General features: G+C 34.7%; 1 protein-coding gene across 2 annotated transcripts; it reads left to right on the forward strand.

Annotated features, from left to right (window-relative positions):
• Positions 1-8,475: 8,475 nt before the first annotated feature.
• LOC142625997 (uncharacterized) lies at positions 8,476-14,201 on the forward strand. Of its 2 annotated transcripts, none has more exons than XM_075799755.1 (4): positions 8,476-8,840; positions 9,972-10,720; positions 11,162-11,563; positions 13,379-14,201. In XM_075799755.1, the coding sequence occupies exons 2-4, from the start codon at positions 10,000-10,002 to the stop codon at positions 13,555-13,557; spliced, it is 1,302 nt and encodes a 433-aa protein (XP_075655870.1). In that variant the 5' UTR covers positions 8,476-8,840; positions 9,972-9,999; the 3' UTR covers positions 13,558-14,201. The 2 variants fall into 2 exon arrangements, with proteins under 2 accessions (XP_075655870.1, XP_075655869.1); XM_075799754.1 differs by having other exon boundaries at positions 8,478-8,840; positions 9,996-10,720.
• The last annotated feature ends 2,521 nt before the right edge of the window (positions 14,202-16,722 follow it).

A 16,722-nucleotide genomic window follows, 5' to 3' on the forward strand; every position in this document is an offset into this window, starting at 1 on the left:
ATAAACATTTCAAGGAATTGGATAATGAATAACTATATGTGTAAAAGGGCTGAAGCTGAATCATTCAAGAGGACAAGAGAAAATTCATATTTACCATAAAGAAAAACATCAAATATTAGTTGTACAAGGATTCTCCATAGAGCTAATTTAGTTCCATAGACAAAATTAAATCTTATGAAAGTTAACTTATTTTAAACATGACCAAGTCTTTATAGTATGCTTTTGATAATAAATTAATAACAGGACAAGAATTCATGTAGTATGTCAAACAACAATTCAGGATTATTTTGAGTAATTCTTTTGACGAAATGGACAATATTTGAAATGATACCTTCAGAAATATTCCAAAATTGAGAATCAAAATTCTTTTCCCAATACAGAATCTTCGTCACCTGGCTTTCAATGAAAATGGTAAATGCTATTCTGCAATTTTGGTCCACTTGATGCTTGTATCTGTTCCTTAGTTTTTTAATGAAAGCATCCTTTTCACCAAAAAAATTTTTTTTGGACCACTTGTATCAAGTTGTTAATACTTGATGCCTGAAAGATGTTGATTGGAACAAGAAGTACGTGGTTATGTTTTCTGATCATACACAGGAAAACCAAAGTTTATCTACATATATTTCTTTCGCAAGAAAACGATATTGTAATAGGGACAGAGCAGTTTTGCTATTATGATTTGAAAATTTACCTTTTGTCCTGTTTTAAAAACGAAAGGCCAAACGTCAATCTTTCTTTCCACATTATCATTTTAAAAATAAAAAACTATTCTTTCAAAAGTTTTTGATAGACACTTTGTACCTATAATATCCACATATTCATATTATGATCACATTATTCAAAAATATTCATATTTAATAAATGATGACATATGATGTGTGATAGAGATATATTAAACATATTAGTCCAATATAATTGACCCAAATCTACATTAAAGTCAAGTTTCCTATTTATACTAGAACTCTAGGATTTAATCTTTTATATACACATTGTGTGGGGTCCGAGGATTGAGGGGTCTTAACCAAGGAACAATCTACATAACCCAGGTTAAGGAGGGTAAGCAACTTCTAAGAATTCCACCTACCCGAAGAGAGTAAGGGAATCAAGACAACTGATATTCCTTAGAGGCCTGAGAAGAGAAGAAGGTATGGCCGTGAGGACAAGGATGGTGGGAGGAAGCTTCTAGAAGGATATACTTCCCACCTCCGCATTCAATGCCCTCCACCAACTTTATTAGTTGCATTAATGTGAAATGACCCCTGAAACTTCATAGCTAACATCTCCTTCTACCACTTTCATTAGAGCCTTGATAGGACAAGTATCTTGAGAAATGCCTGAAGTCATCCAAGTGGAGGGTTGAGATGCATGGAGAAAGGCTATAAAAGGAAGGGAACCCATCTGAAAAAGGAATGAACATTTTTTCAATATCAATATAACAAGAAAGAGAACATTGAATAACCTGGTGTAAAACTTGATTTACATTTATACACAAGAAACTGATCCTTGGACTTACCCGAGGACGTCGTTGTTCCCTATTGTTGTTTGAACTACGCTTATCTATTGTTCAAGACTTTTTTGGCCTTAATCTTTGACTTAAATTAGAATTGCACTTGGATTTGTTTTCTACTCACTTTAAAAATTTTGTTGTTAGGGCTTGATTTGAAGGACAAGGTATCACTAATCTAAGTGGGTTTGGGCTTTTACTTTTTTTTGAGTCCTTACACACATGTTATGTTCATTGTAACACATGATTTTTACTATACTTTTATTTAATAAAGATCTATGGATCTAGGCTAATAAGGTTAAACCATGTAACTCTTGTATTTTTTATTTTATACTTCTGTTTTACATCTATTCTAACATATTCAACATGGTATATCAATACTAATATTTAACAATGTGTATGAAAAAACATATAATAAAGAGTGTAACACCACGGGCGGTACTACATTGGACCGCCCATGGTATCACACTCTTTATTATATGTTTTTTTTTTTTTTAAACTCTTCTATATTACATAAAACTAAGGACCTTGACCATTTTTGTAAGGTCTCCCCCCCCCCCCCCCTCCCAAGAAATTTTTTTTGGCTCCTGCACCTCCTCTCATTAAGTGATCTTTTAAAGCTTGCTTTGTAAACTTGAAGTCATACCATCTAGTCAATTATTAATCTCTTGACTTAGTTTTACCATAAATTTTTACCATTGACACTTTCAATGAAGATGCTAATCCATTTTTGAATCTTTGGTATACATGCCTATAGAAAATTAGAGAACTTTTGTATAATCAATATATAGAAGTTAGAAATATGTAAAACTCTTTGTGTGGGTCCTTTTTGGACAATACCTAGGCCCAAGTAGAAACAAGGACCCTGAGCCATTTACTTGTTGTTTTGAGAGACTGGGCTTGGTTGACCGCAGCTAAATGGGCTAATTATGAACCAGATGGTGCACGGAACATGAATCCTACAACACATGCATGTTAACAAATGAGAAATATATGCATTGAACAACAAGAAATAGTAAATGGGCAAAGGGGTAAAGAAAGACACAAAATGAAGACGTTAAGAGTCCATAAGACAATGTGAAATATTCCATTACTTTCTTAATTGTGTAATATGTTATGCTCACTAGGATGTGCTACAAGGTCCAAATAAGTTTAAAAATCATAGACTTAGATGGCTCTTCAGGCCTCTAAGACTTGCAAAATGTGAATCCCTTCGAATCCAAGTGTACTCTCTAGTGGCTGTTTAAGGATATCGAACGGTATTTCCCTCTCTTTTCTTTTCTTTTTCTTAAATTCTAACAGAGTTTTCTCAATGATTTTGCTCTAATTCATTGTTGCTGAATGCCCTTCACTGTTGCTGAATGCCCTTCACTGTTGGTTGTTCCCCCTTTTTATAGTGTCATCCTAGGGTTTCTGATATACCATTGATTCCCCATTTTTGCTCCCTTAGGTACCAAAACCAATGTTGTGCTAACAACATTGGTGGGCTGGTCCCTTCCTCATTTCTCATAATTTTCTTCTTTTGGTGTTTCTTCCTCAAAAGTCTCTTGCTATCTTTCCATTCTGGGGTATCTTTAGAGAGCTGACTTTTGGTTCTTCTTCCTTCAAGGCTTCTAAACCTCACATTTTCAGATTCAGCTCTTGGTTGCCTTTCCCTTTGTCATTTTTCCCAAGTGAGCTGATTCCTTTATGCTAGGTTGAAAGTTTCCTAGCCACTTTCCTTCACGGTTCTTCTTTCTAGGTTCCCCGAGGTACTAGCCCCTTGTTCATAAATTGTTGGTTCCCAAGCTTTCTTTCTGCATTATTGGGTAGCTGATAGGGACATATCTATTCTCGTTCCTTGTGTTTCTTAGCACTCCCTTTGAGCTATCTTAATCTAACCCTGGCTTTGCTGCAAGTCTTGAAGATTCCGAGCTCCTGGCAATCCCTAGGTATTCTAGCCCAGTTCGTACCACTGGGCTCCCTAGCGATTTTTTGACCTTGGTTGGCTGGGCTTTTCTTCTTCCCTTCGTTTCATGAGTTCTAAGGCTTACTCATTCGTGGGTTTGGGTTTCTCCTTAAAACCCTTAATGAGTTTGGGCCTATTATCCTTTTTTCTTTATTGTGGGCTCAAATATTTTATTATTTTTTTATGGAGTTCAATTCTCTATGCCCTTTTTGGGCCTTGATGCAACATTGTGACTTTTTAGACCTCAACACTCTCATACAATATAATTTTGTAAACTTGCAACTTTTGTATACAACATATATATGATTTATGACTTGGTTTAGAATAAAAGTTCTAATTTTTTATAAACTAATGTACGAAGCACACATATATACTTTAATATTTTAAATTGCAAATTGATATGATGGCCTAATCTCAGCCCCTCCAAACCAAAAATCCCAGTTTGGCCCCTGTGTGACACAATCAAAACCCTTTGGGAAAAATTATCCAGTTTCTTTGAGAAATCACGAGGCCACACGAGCTTTGAACTTTTCGCTTGACGATGCACCTTCTCTTTACCTTCACGGACTTTCATACGTGATGAGCAAATTATTGAAGCTTCTAGTGAAAAATGAGAAACATCTAGAATTGCAATAATATAGAAGTTCTATACGTATATATAAAATTTAATTTATTCCACTTAATATTTAATTTGATATACTCCAACAAGATCATAGGGTTGATTCACGGTTTGTTGACAGAATCATCAAAAGGTTTCCATTTCTCCACGTAAAAAAGATTCAATACTCGTTGCAATTGACATGCTTTGCTTATCCTAGTTTGCATAAGTTTTAATCGAGGGGGATTGTGAATAATAACATTTTTGCAAGTGGTAGTGAAACTGAAATAACACCTCTGGAAATTTGATTTGGGGTTCAATCTTTATGTACACAAAAAATTAATTGGTGTCTTGGTCTGATGAAAAATAAGCTATCATCAGGAGCAGACGTCATAAGTTATGAAACTCTTAAATAAATAAAAAACACCTCTAAAAATTAGAGAATGAACCAGTGACCCATACATACAACCAGAAAATTAAGAAAATTCTTTTAAAAACTTTTAGAAAAAAAAAAAGACTGAAAATTTGATCTTTTTGAAAAATAATTCACTGTTATGTATATCTAAATCTTTTTTTAGTAAAAAAGAAAAAAAGAGAAATGTATATCTAAATCTATATATCTATTTTGACTAGTGTTTTATAAGTCCATAATTCTAAAATACTAAATACTCAAAATATTAAGAAACGTTTTGGTTAAAGCTCCATATCATAAAACTCTACTTCCTACTACTAGTCTACAATACCAAATCAAAGCCAACTCTATACTATTTTAATTTAATGTTTAATTAAAATTTTAAGGAAGTTTAATGCAATGGGTTTATGAAGTATTTCATTTTAACAAGTTGTGGGCACTTGATAATGAAAGGAAAAAGAGTTTGTTTTATGTACGGAACAACAAAGACAAGGATCATGGTTATACGCTAATACTATGTAAATGTTTGTTTAAGATATAGGAATCTGAGAATCAAAATCACTTTTCTTGTAGCAATTTCCTCGCCTCAGATACGGAATCACCATCATCATCTAGCTTTCAATATAAATGGAAGAAGGAATTATCCTAAAGAATATTTAGGTTGCTTGTCCCAAGTTTAATAATTAGTTTCCACCAAGGTATTATCGCTTTTGCTTTTTCCCCCCCAAGTCATATACTTTTTTGGGTGAAAATATCATCGCTTCTGCTTTATCTATAGTTTGTACTTCTTCCCCAAGCCAAGTTAGCTTGTTTTTGGGTTAAATTCTTCCCCAAGTTATGCCCATTCACATTTTCGAGCGGTTTACTTTTTACCTGCATGAAAAAAAAGAAAAAAAGACAATTAAGATAAGATGCTATGTTTTGGACATTGTCACTATGTCATACAATATTTTTTTCATAACCTTTTATTAAAAATAGTGTTGACAACTTTTTTTTAAGGAATTATTAACTCAATAAGTCATGATTAGTGAACATTTCGTCCCTATGGATCCATCGCTACCACTTTTTTATATACTAATCATAATAGATCACATTAAGAATTTTTAAAAAATTATGAAAAATTGTATGCCATTGTATATATTAAACATTTATATATAATATTACTAAATAAAGGAAAGGTACTCCGGGAGTATTGTAGAATTACCCCTAAATAAAAGGTTGTGCCCTTTTTTTTTTTTGAGAAAAAACATTTTACTTAATGCACAAAAGAACTCTCATTTTTAGTGGGTCTAAGAGAGGTAATTGATAAATAATTTTACCCCTCATAAGAGTTTAGTTCTTCCAAGACTTGAACTTGTGTGTTATCCCTTTTAATGGAAAACACTTGCTATTGCACCAAGACTCAAACTCAATATAATAATACTAAATAAAAGGTTGAATAAGAGATTTTGAAGAAAAAAAAATCACACATAATTTAATTATACTTTGTTTAAAGAATGACAAACATAATATAACAAAATTTTGTTTAGTAGTAATTTAATTTGGTCAAATAGAAGGGTAAGTTCTAATTGGTTGTATTTTATATTATTATAATAAGGTAGATAAACGAAATTTCAACTTTCAAACTCACCTCAAACTTTGGAATTTGAGTCTCGAAGAAGGATCCTTGCCGAAGGTTCTCAACATTGGCCGGGTTTGCAGGATTTTGTAAGCATATAAATAAAATAACTAGCTATAGTCTTGGACAATGACCACACAATCTCTCAATTTCTCAATTTTTTAATTTTTAAGCAACTACACCGAAGCTTCGTGTAAGTGAGAACCTGCCTAAAGAGGCAGCTGATACTACCATTCACAACGTACACCAAAGGGCCCAAAGATGAGCTAATTAGCTAACACAAACAATTTTATAGACAATGGAAAACTTCTTCCTTTTACAATGACCCATCTATAGGTCAACTTAACTGTTATTCTACTCGTTGATCACTGTCCACAAATTAAATTACAATTTATTTTTCTTAATTGTAATTCTTCAACTTTCTCGTTTTGTATGGAAGTTATCGTGTTTTGAAAGTGGTTGGTTCATTGGCAATTGCAACAAATATATGATTGAAACCTAGGGTAAAATGGCAACGCTAAATTGCTACTAAGTACCCAAAAATTTCACACTTTTTTATTACAACAGTTAAGTTAACAAGATTTTATAAGTTTTTATTTAGATCTATCATTGATATTGTACGGGCGTTACCCTCCTTAAGGCCCGGTTGTTCCTGAAAGCCCATTATATTGATGCCACATGTAGAACCTTACACTGATCAGACGCACAGGCTCATTCCAGGCAAGTGTTGATGCTCATCTAAAGCTCGAAGCCTAGGGATGAAAACGTTTACGACATGACCGGCGAAGGTGAAGCCTCACCACCTTCGATGAATATGTCCCCGGGCAGGTAGAACTCATAGTGCACGGCATCACCTAGGGAATGCCGCTGCCGGGCATAAAATCTACCGGTGGAGCTAGTTCCAATGCCACTGCCACCTTCTCCTACTTACCACCAAACATCCACTTAAAAGTAATGGTATTGGACCTTCCTTCCGTCGCCTAGGGAATGCCCTTGTCGGGCAGCAAACCTAATGATGGAGCTAGTTCCAATGCCACTATCACTTTCTCCCATTCGCAATTAAGCACCCATTTAGAAGAAACAGTATTAGAGCTCTCCTTCCACCCACCAAGAAAATGATCATGGCAATCCCACTAATTCTAACTATAAATAAGCAAGGAAGATTCAGTTGAAGGGGTTGGAAATTCCGAAGAGTAGATACTAAGGAAAGAAGGTGACCATCCTGGAAAAAGAGTGAGAGTGATCTTGAGAGCCTAGGAAACCTAAGTACTTGGGTTGCCGAACATAGAATCACCTATTATAGGAAATTCGAAAGCCCACAATACAAATAGATTATAAGCTCAAATAGATTTTAGGTCTAATAGTCATATTTGGGTGCGCACAGATATCATTTTTTTTTTTTATCACTAATAATTTGCTACATTAATAGTTATCAAAAAAATTTTGTGACCATAGACTTTCTCCGGTAAAAGCTATCATGACAGAGCAATTTTATCATGACAGATAAATTTGATTGGTACGTGTTTAAATCAAAGTAATTTCTTGTTTTTGGAACATGGTGAATGCACTATGCACTTGTGTTGTATAGAGTGATCAGGAGTTGATCTCGAATGATGGTGTCTATTTTTGACTGATTCCATGGCTGTAAGCAAAGGAAGTGAGAACATTTTGGTTGATTTTTATCGGTACAGATTAACTAATTTTTGTTGTCATATTAACATAAAACGTAGATTTCAGATGCATGACTGAGTCTATGGTAGGCTGTAACGGCAACAAATAATTCAAAAATTTTATTCCTTAAAAAGTGAAAAACATGTCCTCAAAATATAGAAAAACACTATTTTAATTTTGTTATATACAAAAATTAAGGACATATTTAGTATATTAACTTAAACACATGTTTTTAGTTTTTAAACAATATTATACATATTTTTACATACTTTTTTACTCATATTTATTTTTAAAAAAAATTAAAAACTGTTATTTAAACCAACGTAGCGAACAGGCTTTAATAATTCCGTAAAATAAATATATTTTGAAAAAAAAAAAAAAGATAAAAAAAAAGGTTTGTGTTCTGTTTCCCAAGGAGACCGCTATTTATAATGACCTCACCAAACCCGTCATCATCCTTTGTTTGTTTGACAAGTTTAACTTCCCAACTCTTAGCTCATAAAAAAGTCAGAATTCCCAAAGGTCTTTTCACGTTTCAAAAATATCATCAACAACAACCCCAACAAAAAATTCAATAATATCACCAACAGAAACAACAAAAAATTTCAAGTTTATAAAACGGCGCCGCATGAACAACCGAAAAGTCAGTATCGCCCTTAATCTCAACCCATTTTGTAGCCTATTATTCTAGACCCTTTCAGTCTTTATCAATTGTCGCTTTTTCGTGAGCGAAACTTCAGAGGGAGAAAAAGAAAAAGTGTTTCCTATTTCAAATATTTGCGGAACGGTCTGTGCGTGAGAAAGAGGCGGTCGTTGCGATATTAATATCTCAAACCAAACAAACAAACAAAAAGAAAAAAGTTTTCCGTTTGGGGGAATTGGGTTTTCTTTTCCTGTGAAGTTTATTTTTATTTATTTAGAACATAGAACACAAAGTTGGTTGAGAGAGGGCAAAGCAAAAGCAAAGAGAGTTGTGAAAAACGATTCCCTCTAATATGCCGGCTCCTCCACTCACTGACTCTCTCTTCCTTTCTTTTTCTCCCGCTTCTTAGGGCTACAATTTCCCTTTCCTTCCTTTTTTCCTCCAAGGTAAAAACGGATTTCAAATTCCTAGCTGTTGCTAATTTTTTTTTTTTGGTGTGTTTTGAGATCTGTTGTTTGTTTTTGGTTTCTGTTTGGTTACGGAGAGAGAGAGCTGGAGTGAGAGGGATTGAATGGTGGGATTTGGATTTGAATTCTTATGGTTCTTCTCCGAATAGCTGGCAGGAATGGCTAGCTATAATATTAGGCTGACTTTGCGTGCAGATTTTCTTTGCAACCAAACGGAGACTTAGTTAGACTTATTAATTAATGTTAGTTAAGCGTATTTTAAGATTTAATTTCGGGACTTTGCCTATTAGTTGTTTTGTTTTATGTGTAAAAAAAACGAAACAAAATTGTTTTGTCTGTATAGGTTATGGATTTTTGAGAGTTTGATATTGAATTTGTATTTTGGGGATTAGGGTTTCAAACTTGCTTTGCATAGCATTATGTTAGTTTTGTGCTTTCTGTTAATGGTAGGATATTATATGCTGTTTGAATTCTGAAGCTGTTTAAGTGAAGAAAAGTTAAAAGTAAATTTGAATATTTCAATCAGTGTTTCTAAGTTGTTTGTCGGGTTTGAATGACGGCGATAATAAACTGTATTAGGCTAAGTTGTGTAGAGGTTTAGCTTTATTGTATTTCTTATAATTATCCGGTTCGACTCTTCCAGAGATTCAGTTTGGTTCCTTTGGTATGAGTTTTTTGGGGAATAATAGATTTTTATTTCTTTATTGGCTAGAGGTTTTGGAATTCATGTTTTAAAAAGTTTGGACTTAAACCTATAATAATAAAGAGTAGTTTAGCCATATATTGAGTACTATAGACCCCGTTTGGTATTTGAAAAAGTGAAATAAATGTAGTCTTTGATTTTTCTTTTTTTTGAGAAATATCTTTGATTTTTCTTAGTTGTGGGATCTTATCATGGAAAATCCTTAGTAGAACAAAATTAGTTACTCGACCACTATTACAATTAATTGGATCTGGGGTTGTGGGAAACTTCATAAATTTTGCACCCAAACATATGATTAACACATTATATTCTCTTCGTATTCTCATAATTATCAGTAACTAACCGTAAGTGTTTTTTTTTCATAAATTTTGTTTCTCCTCACTCATTAAAATGAACCTTCTTTGAAGTTTGTTTGGCTGTTTGTGAAGCAGAGTCATGCCGACGTTTACTGCTATTGCTTTAGATACGTTGTTAGAACCTGGAGCTTCAAAATCTGTCGACAAGACTATGCCTAGTTCAAAGCCTCCGAATTCAAGACCTATCCCCAATCCAAAGCTTGAGAGGAGAAATAGCACGTCAGTCACCGAGAGAAGGGTTAAACGCCCTCAGATGACTCCAGCACTCTATGCCACTCCTAAGGCGACCCCGCTTCCAGATTCACCCACTTCATTCCCACCTTCCCCATACATCATTAACCACAAGCGGCGTGGGCCACGTCTCATGAAGAGCTATTCTGAGGACGATGTATCCTCCCACCAGAAAACTGATGAGAAGGTCAATGGGAATAAAAACAATGCTGAAACTGAGGTTGCCCATTCAACTGATGATATTTCTGTTACTTTTAGCATTCCTGGCCCTAATGAGGAGCATGTGAATGGTGACCGTGACTGTGAAGTTGGGAGCCATAACAGCGAACCTGGGTGCAGTAATGGGGAACTTGGGAGCAGTAACTTGGAACTTGGAAGCAGTAGTAAAATTAATGGTGTGACCAGGGAAGATTTGTTGAAGCTTGAAAGAGATGGCGATTCTGAATATTTCTTTGATCCACAGGATTCACTTAGTGTTGCAAGCAACACAGATGTAGAAGATAATTCTGGGGCAGAACGTTTAGTGAAGCTTACCCCACCAACAGGGGAGTTTTATGATGCTTGGGAAGGTAATTAGGTTTTTCTTGCCCCTGTTTTTATTAATTTTCTCATTTTTTATCTATTATGAGTACAAGATGTTGTATGACTCCTCTTTTGTAGACATATGTACATCTTCACCATTTTATTTTGAATGGTGACTATTAGGAACCATCACTCACTTTGTGATGTGAAATTTAAGTTCTGCCAGAGATAGGTTGCATTTCTCAAAGTTAGAAAATAGTATCAGGCTATCAGCCAAGGTGCTTAAATATAAATTCTTTAAAAAAAATATTTTTCATTACTTCTCAAAAAAAAAAAAACTGTGCATGTGTTATAAATGTCATAACTCATGTAAACTACAGTGTAGGCACATTTGTATGGTCATTCTGCATATTTATGAGAACCATTGGTTTTGTGTGTGTGTGTGTGGCTGTACTGGCTATCTTAATTGGTTCTCTTACTTCATGCAGATTTATCCTTTGAGGCTGAATTGCGTGAAATGAGATTGAGTCTATTGATGGAAATAGAAAAGCGGAAGCAAGCAGAAGAAGCCCTGAATAACATGCAAAGCCTGTGGCAGAGGCTTGGGCAACAGTTATCTCTTGTGGGATTGGCACTCCCTGCTGACCCCACTGTTGTAGCAGAGGGTGAGCAGCCTGATTGTGATCCTGCAGAAGAGCTCTGTCAACAGGTAGATGTTTCTAGGTTCGTATCAGAATCTATTGGGAGGGGTCTTGCAAGGGCTGAGTTGGAGATGGAGATGGAAGCTCAGATTGAGTCAAAGAACTTTGAGATTGCTCGATTGAATGACAGACTCCATTTTTATGAGGTTGTGAATCGGGAAATGTATCAGAGGAACCAAGATGCTCTAGGTCAGATTGCGATATCTAATATTATCTATACTTTTTGTTATATTTCTACCAAACCTTATTACCTTATCTGTCATAGTTGTTTGTTTGTAGGAGATATGGGTTTATTTGTGTTTTAGTTTGTTACTTGATACTACTCTTTGCCTAGTTTGTCTTGCAATTTTGTTCGATAGGAGATGACTGTTTTCCCACATTAATTAAAAAAAAAAAAAAACAAAAGAAACATTGTGGTCAATGTTCTGCTTATGTGATGGGTCTGTTCATTAGTAATTGTGTATAGTTATAGAGTGGAAGTTGTGTAACTTGCGTGCAAAGTCCTTGTTCTGTTCATGCTATTTGCAATCAGATATCTGTGCTTGGGGTGATGTTTTTGGACATTCTGGCTCCACCACATTGCAGCAGTGCTAATGTCTAGCAGCTACAATTTTCTCTGGACAACCATTTTGAAAGAAGTCCTAGAAGCCCGTAATTATTAAAAGGGAGTATAATTATGTATGTAAGATAATTGACTTACAGAAAACTTTCAATATTTTAAAACTTTTAAAGAGCTATTAATCTAGTGTCACATATCAAAAAATAATTATAATATTAATAATCAAGAATGTCCCTCATTGTCATTTACAAAATTCTAAAAAAAAAATGTTGCTAAAGAGAAGTTATGCATTATATACCATCAAGGTTTCGAGTTGTAAGAATTTCTTCTTCTTCTTCTTCTTCTTCGAGGCTTGATTAGTTTTTGATAATTCGATAGTTATAGGGGGTTTTCAAACCTTTTATCTCTTAATAAAGGAGGGTTGGCTACGCCATTGAGCTACAAGGCTCATGGCAGGCCTTGGTTAGTTTAAGATAAATATATGGTGCAATGTTTATATTAAATGGCTATCATGTCTTTGTCTAAATATTAATTGTATTTGTTGGTTCAGGAATGTTAGGCAAAAGTATATATTTGGAGATCAATTAATAGTATGTTATTATGTTAGAAGTCTTTTAGAATAATATAATAGGTGTGCAATAAACTTATTTGCTTACTTGCTAACTTATCTTAGAGACTTCACAATCATTGGGCCATGGCCTATCAGGCTACCATTTTTGGTAAACTTGTTTGTTATATTGTCAATTCCTTGTCAGCATTATGGATGAAGATGAAGTATTTCTCCTCCTTGTCCTGTGGTGTGGTCTGATGCCATTTTTAAGGGTGTGATGTATTTTCTCTTTAGTGATCCCTAGGAACCCTAGTATGATGGTAGGTCCTTTCTATCTTTTTCTGTTTTTCTTAATCTTGTTCCTTCCTAATAGCTGTTACATTAGTCTTTGTCCTGTTGCTGTATAGCAGTTCTGTTTGTTTACGTTGATCTTGGAAGGGTAATGGGTTTAATAATATTAATTTGGGAAGTTTTTCATTCCTAATGGCCCAATAATTAGCTGGCCTTCTAGAGGAGCTTGGTAAAAAGTTCATTTTTGAACGACGTCAATAATCTCCCATGGCAAGGTTCTAACTTATAAGGCCTCTTCCTCTCATGTGAGTTTGTGGGTTTAAACCTTTTGATATCTTATAGATTGCTATTCTAGCTTTTGAGGCATGAGATCCAGAAACTATGATACTATTATGGGGACCAGATGATTTAGTGCTCTCTTTGTGCACAAATCAGGGTATGCTTGCTTGTGTGCATGTGTGTGTACATGCCTAAAGCTAGAGTATTCATTTTGCAAATTGTTGTATTGATGCTTCCATAAAATGCTTCCCAACTTTCATGTAGTTCTTTTGTATGTGATTAGGCATTATACCCTCCTCTAAATTGGCATTTTTCTGTTTTGTAGAGATGGCTCGACATCAAAGGCAAATCAGAAAAAGAAGGCAGAGGTGGGTTTGGGGTTCAATTGCTGCTGCGATCACACTAGGCACTGCTGCCTTAGCATGGTCATACCTTCCAACCGGAAGAGAATCTTCTTCCACTGAACATATTCAGAATCCTGAGGGTGATGATGCAGCCAATTAATAAATGGTCAATTAAGTAGTAACCATGATGCCTCATCATGGAAGAAAATAAAAGGTCACATAATACACTGTGGATACAGTCTTGCTTTTATCAGTTTCTTCACTCGGAGGTTGTATAGTTCCAGCTATAAATAATTTAACTTTGTGCCTTTCGCTACCAACGTGGAAGGTGATAGATCATGAATTCGACAAGTCTTGTTATTAAAATCATGATATGTAGCTTCTGTTTGCACTAAAGCGTAACCTGTTGATCCATAAAGCGTAACCTGTTGATTCATTTTTAATCATCCGTTCCACTGAAGTGTGCGAAGAAGGGGAATTGGATGGTATATTTGGGTGTGTTAAAGTATGTAACACTCTGCAGCCTGAGGAATACTTTGAAATCCAGCACACAACACAAGGCTTCCATTCCGTAAGTTAAATTGTTTAAATATGAACTCATCTGGGATGAAATACCAATTTTGTTTTGCATTGCTCCTTGTTCTAGATATGTTACTTTTAAGGCATTTTTCATGGCTGCCTTTTGCTGAAGCAGCATGTAGAGAGATATTCTAACTCTGAAAATTTGCGAGGTTTTTGGATTTTATTCAGCAATTTTGCTGATTGCGGTACCCTAATTTGGAAGGTAATATTGGAACCTGTAAAGCGCTTTTCTGTACGGCCGAAGTGCCTTTAGGCTTTAGTTTTATTTATTTTGTTTTGGATTTCATGCTTGATTCATTACAGATTTTGCAGCAGCATTGCTTGTGGAATAAACGTCATTTTAATTTGTGAATTTGACTGTTATGTATTTTCACGATTGTATAGCACTCATTGCTGTGCATGCTTTCAGTCATTATTCCTGGTTGCTTAGGTGGAGTTTGGATAGCGTCTGCGTTGCGTGTTTGTGTGGTTTTTCTGTGGGTCCTGTGCACTATTCATGGGATCTGTAAGTACTTTATTCAACAAAAACAACTTTAAAACTTGGTTCCACAGCACTATTCACACATTTAAAAATTATTTTGTTACAGTATTTTCTGTTTTCAGTTTTCAACAATAAGCGATATCTAAACAGACCCTTAGGGCCCGTTTGGTTGGAGGAGTGAAAAAGTAGGAGAATAGAAAATTGTGGGAGGATAGAAAAGATTTTATTTTCTCTTATTTTTGTTTGGTTGGGAGTGGAAAAGTGGAGAGATGGAAAGAATAAGTTTGAATAAATTTACTCATGTACCTTTGTTAAAGAATGATGTCAAATTAAAAAAAAAAATGACAAATAACCACACACAAAAGAACAATCACCCAAAAAAATTTATAAAAGTAAAAAACATGTTCCAAAAAAAATCACATCTAGTAAAAATAAAAATGCAAAAAGAGGGGCAACGTTGCTGCTCAGGGAAGAGAGAAGAAAGAAAAAATTGCAACTTAAATTGAGGGTATTTGTGTAAAGTGCATCTTTCAGCACTTTTACCTCCTCATTTTTCTCTCAAATTGGGAGGATAAAAAAAGGTGGGCCCAGAGGGAAAATTTTCCTCCTATTTTCTATCTCTCTTGTTTTCTTTCCTCAACCAAATAGTGAAAAATTTTATTTTTCACCTTATTTTTTATGCTCCCTATTTTCACTCCAACCAAACATACCCTTAATGCACACGAAGACTGGATGATATTTATTAGTCATATGGCCTAATTACATGAATGTTGGTGTTTTTGCATCTGCTAGATTGCAGTGGAACTGTATTGGCATTGAATTCTTTTGAAGCTTGCTTGTTTGAGAAGATGGGTTTTTTTTTTTTTTTTTTTTTTGTGTGTGTGTGTGTGTGTGTGTGTGTGTGTGTGTGTGTGTGTGTGTTTGTGTGTGTGTGTGGATATAAGGATGTGCCCAACTGCCCCTGTGGTATAGTTTGAAAAGTTCTGTTAACGGGTGCTTTTAGGGTAATTGTAAATAAACCATATTAATAAAATTTTAATATTACTTTTATAAAAATTGTAAAAAACTGTCAACGTAAATAATTGCTTTATCATTTTTTTATAAAATATTTCTAAAAATAGATCTTAAACCAATGTCTTTAGGGCATTTTTTAACATTTTCCTAGTTTGAAACCCTAATGTTAAACCTACAGTTCTTTTCCCCTATGTACAGCTTTTTCAGGGTCCGTTTGGATATAACTTATTGCTGAAAACTGAAAATATTGTAGCAAAATAATTTTTAAATGTGTGAATAGTACTACGGGGCCCATTTTTAATAAAAAATTGTTGAAAAAGTGTGTGAACAGTATGTGCACAGTGCGCGCATAGTACGCGCACGGCACGTTTTGTCTCCCGCAGCAGAAACAAAGGAAAAAAAAACACGCAAAAAGCAAAATGCAGCTCTAATAATCCGGATCCAAACGGGCAATCAATCTCTTTTTCAAAAAAACTAAACAATAAGTTGTATAATAGTCTTAATGGAATCGACCCAATGTCTGTTAGCCTTAAATAATGATGTGGCTAAGGTCAACCATAACAATTGTTTGATTGATGAAAGTTTATTGGGAAAAATTATGCGTTTTAAGGGGTTTCAAACTCCCAAGTGAAATCTTCAGGGGAAAAAAACAGAAAGAAAGGAAGAATGAATGAAATATTGGGCATGTGTGTGTGTATATATATATATATATATATATATATATATATATATAAAGAAAAAAAAGAAAAAAGAAGGCTTTTAAAATTTTATGTGATGGAACTCGTCAAATCCATCCTCATTATAAAAATTAAACTTTTTTGCATGGATTACTGTTAATTTTGTCATTGTTATATGGGTAAATCATTTTTTTTTAGTCCTTAAAAAGGAACGGTTCCTCAGATTTTAAAAGCCAACAATTTAGGCCTATTAATTTTCTTGAAACCAAGGCAGAGAGCCATGACTCACAAGACCCAAGTTCTCCAACGAGCACCATTTGCCGCCAATCCATGGAACGAACGCTAGACACTCAACAAAAGCCCAAATCTGTACTCCACCCTCATCCTAAGCTGTCTATGGAAAAATTCTGAGAGGAAAGTAATCTTTCTAGTTGATAGACAATGTAACGGAGTGGATCCGGTGAAATGTAGGTATGGGACTTTTGGGTAGTTTTGGCCTTTGGGCCTCAGCTTGTGGGCTTGTTTGGCTATGGATAGGTCGAGGCATAGGCCATGAGGGCTGGGTCCAATA

Source organism: Castanea sativa, chromosome 2 (assembly GCF_040712315.1).
Source record: "Castanea sativa cultivar Marrone di Chiusa Pesio chromosome 2, ASM4071231v1".
Taxonomy (NCBI): domain Eukaryota; kingdom Viridiplantae; phylum Streptophyta; class Magnoliopsida; order Fagales; family Fagaceae; genus Castanea; species Castanea sativa.

Excerpts from the sequence above, each read along its gene's own strand:
- LOC142625997 (XM_075799755.1), top strand. The coding sequence starts at position 10,000 with ATGCCGACGTTTACTGCTATTGCTTTAGATACGTTGTTAGAACCTGGA. Across the intron at positions 10,721-11,161 it reads GTTTTATGATGCTTGGGAAG|ATTTATCCTTTGAGGCTGAA; the intron begins GTAATTAGGTTT and ends TACTTCATGCAG. Across the intron at positions 11,564-13,378 it reads GAGGAACCAAGATGCTCTAG|AGATGGCTCGACATCAAAGG; the intron begins GTCAGATTGCGA and ends TCTGTTTTGTAG.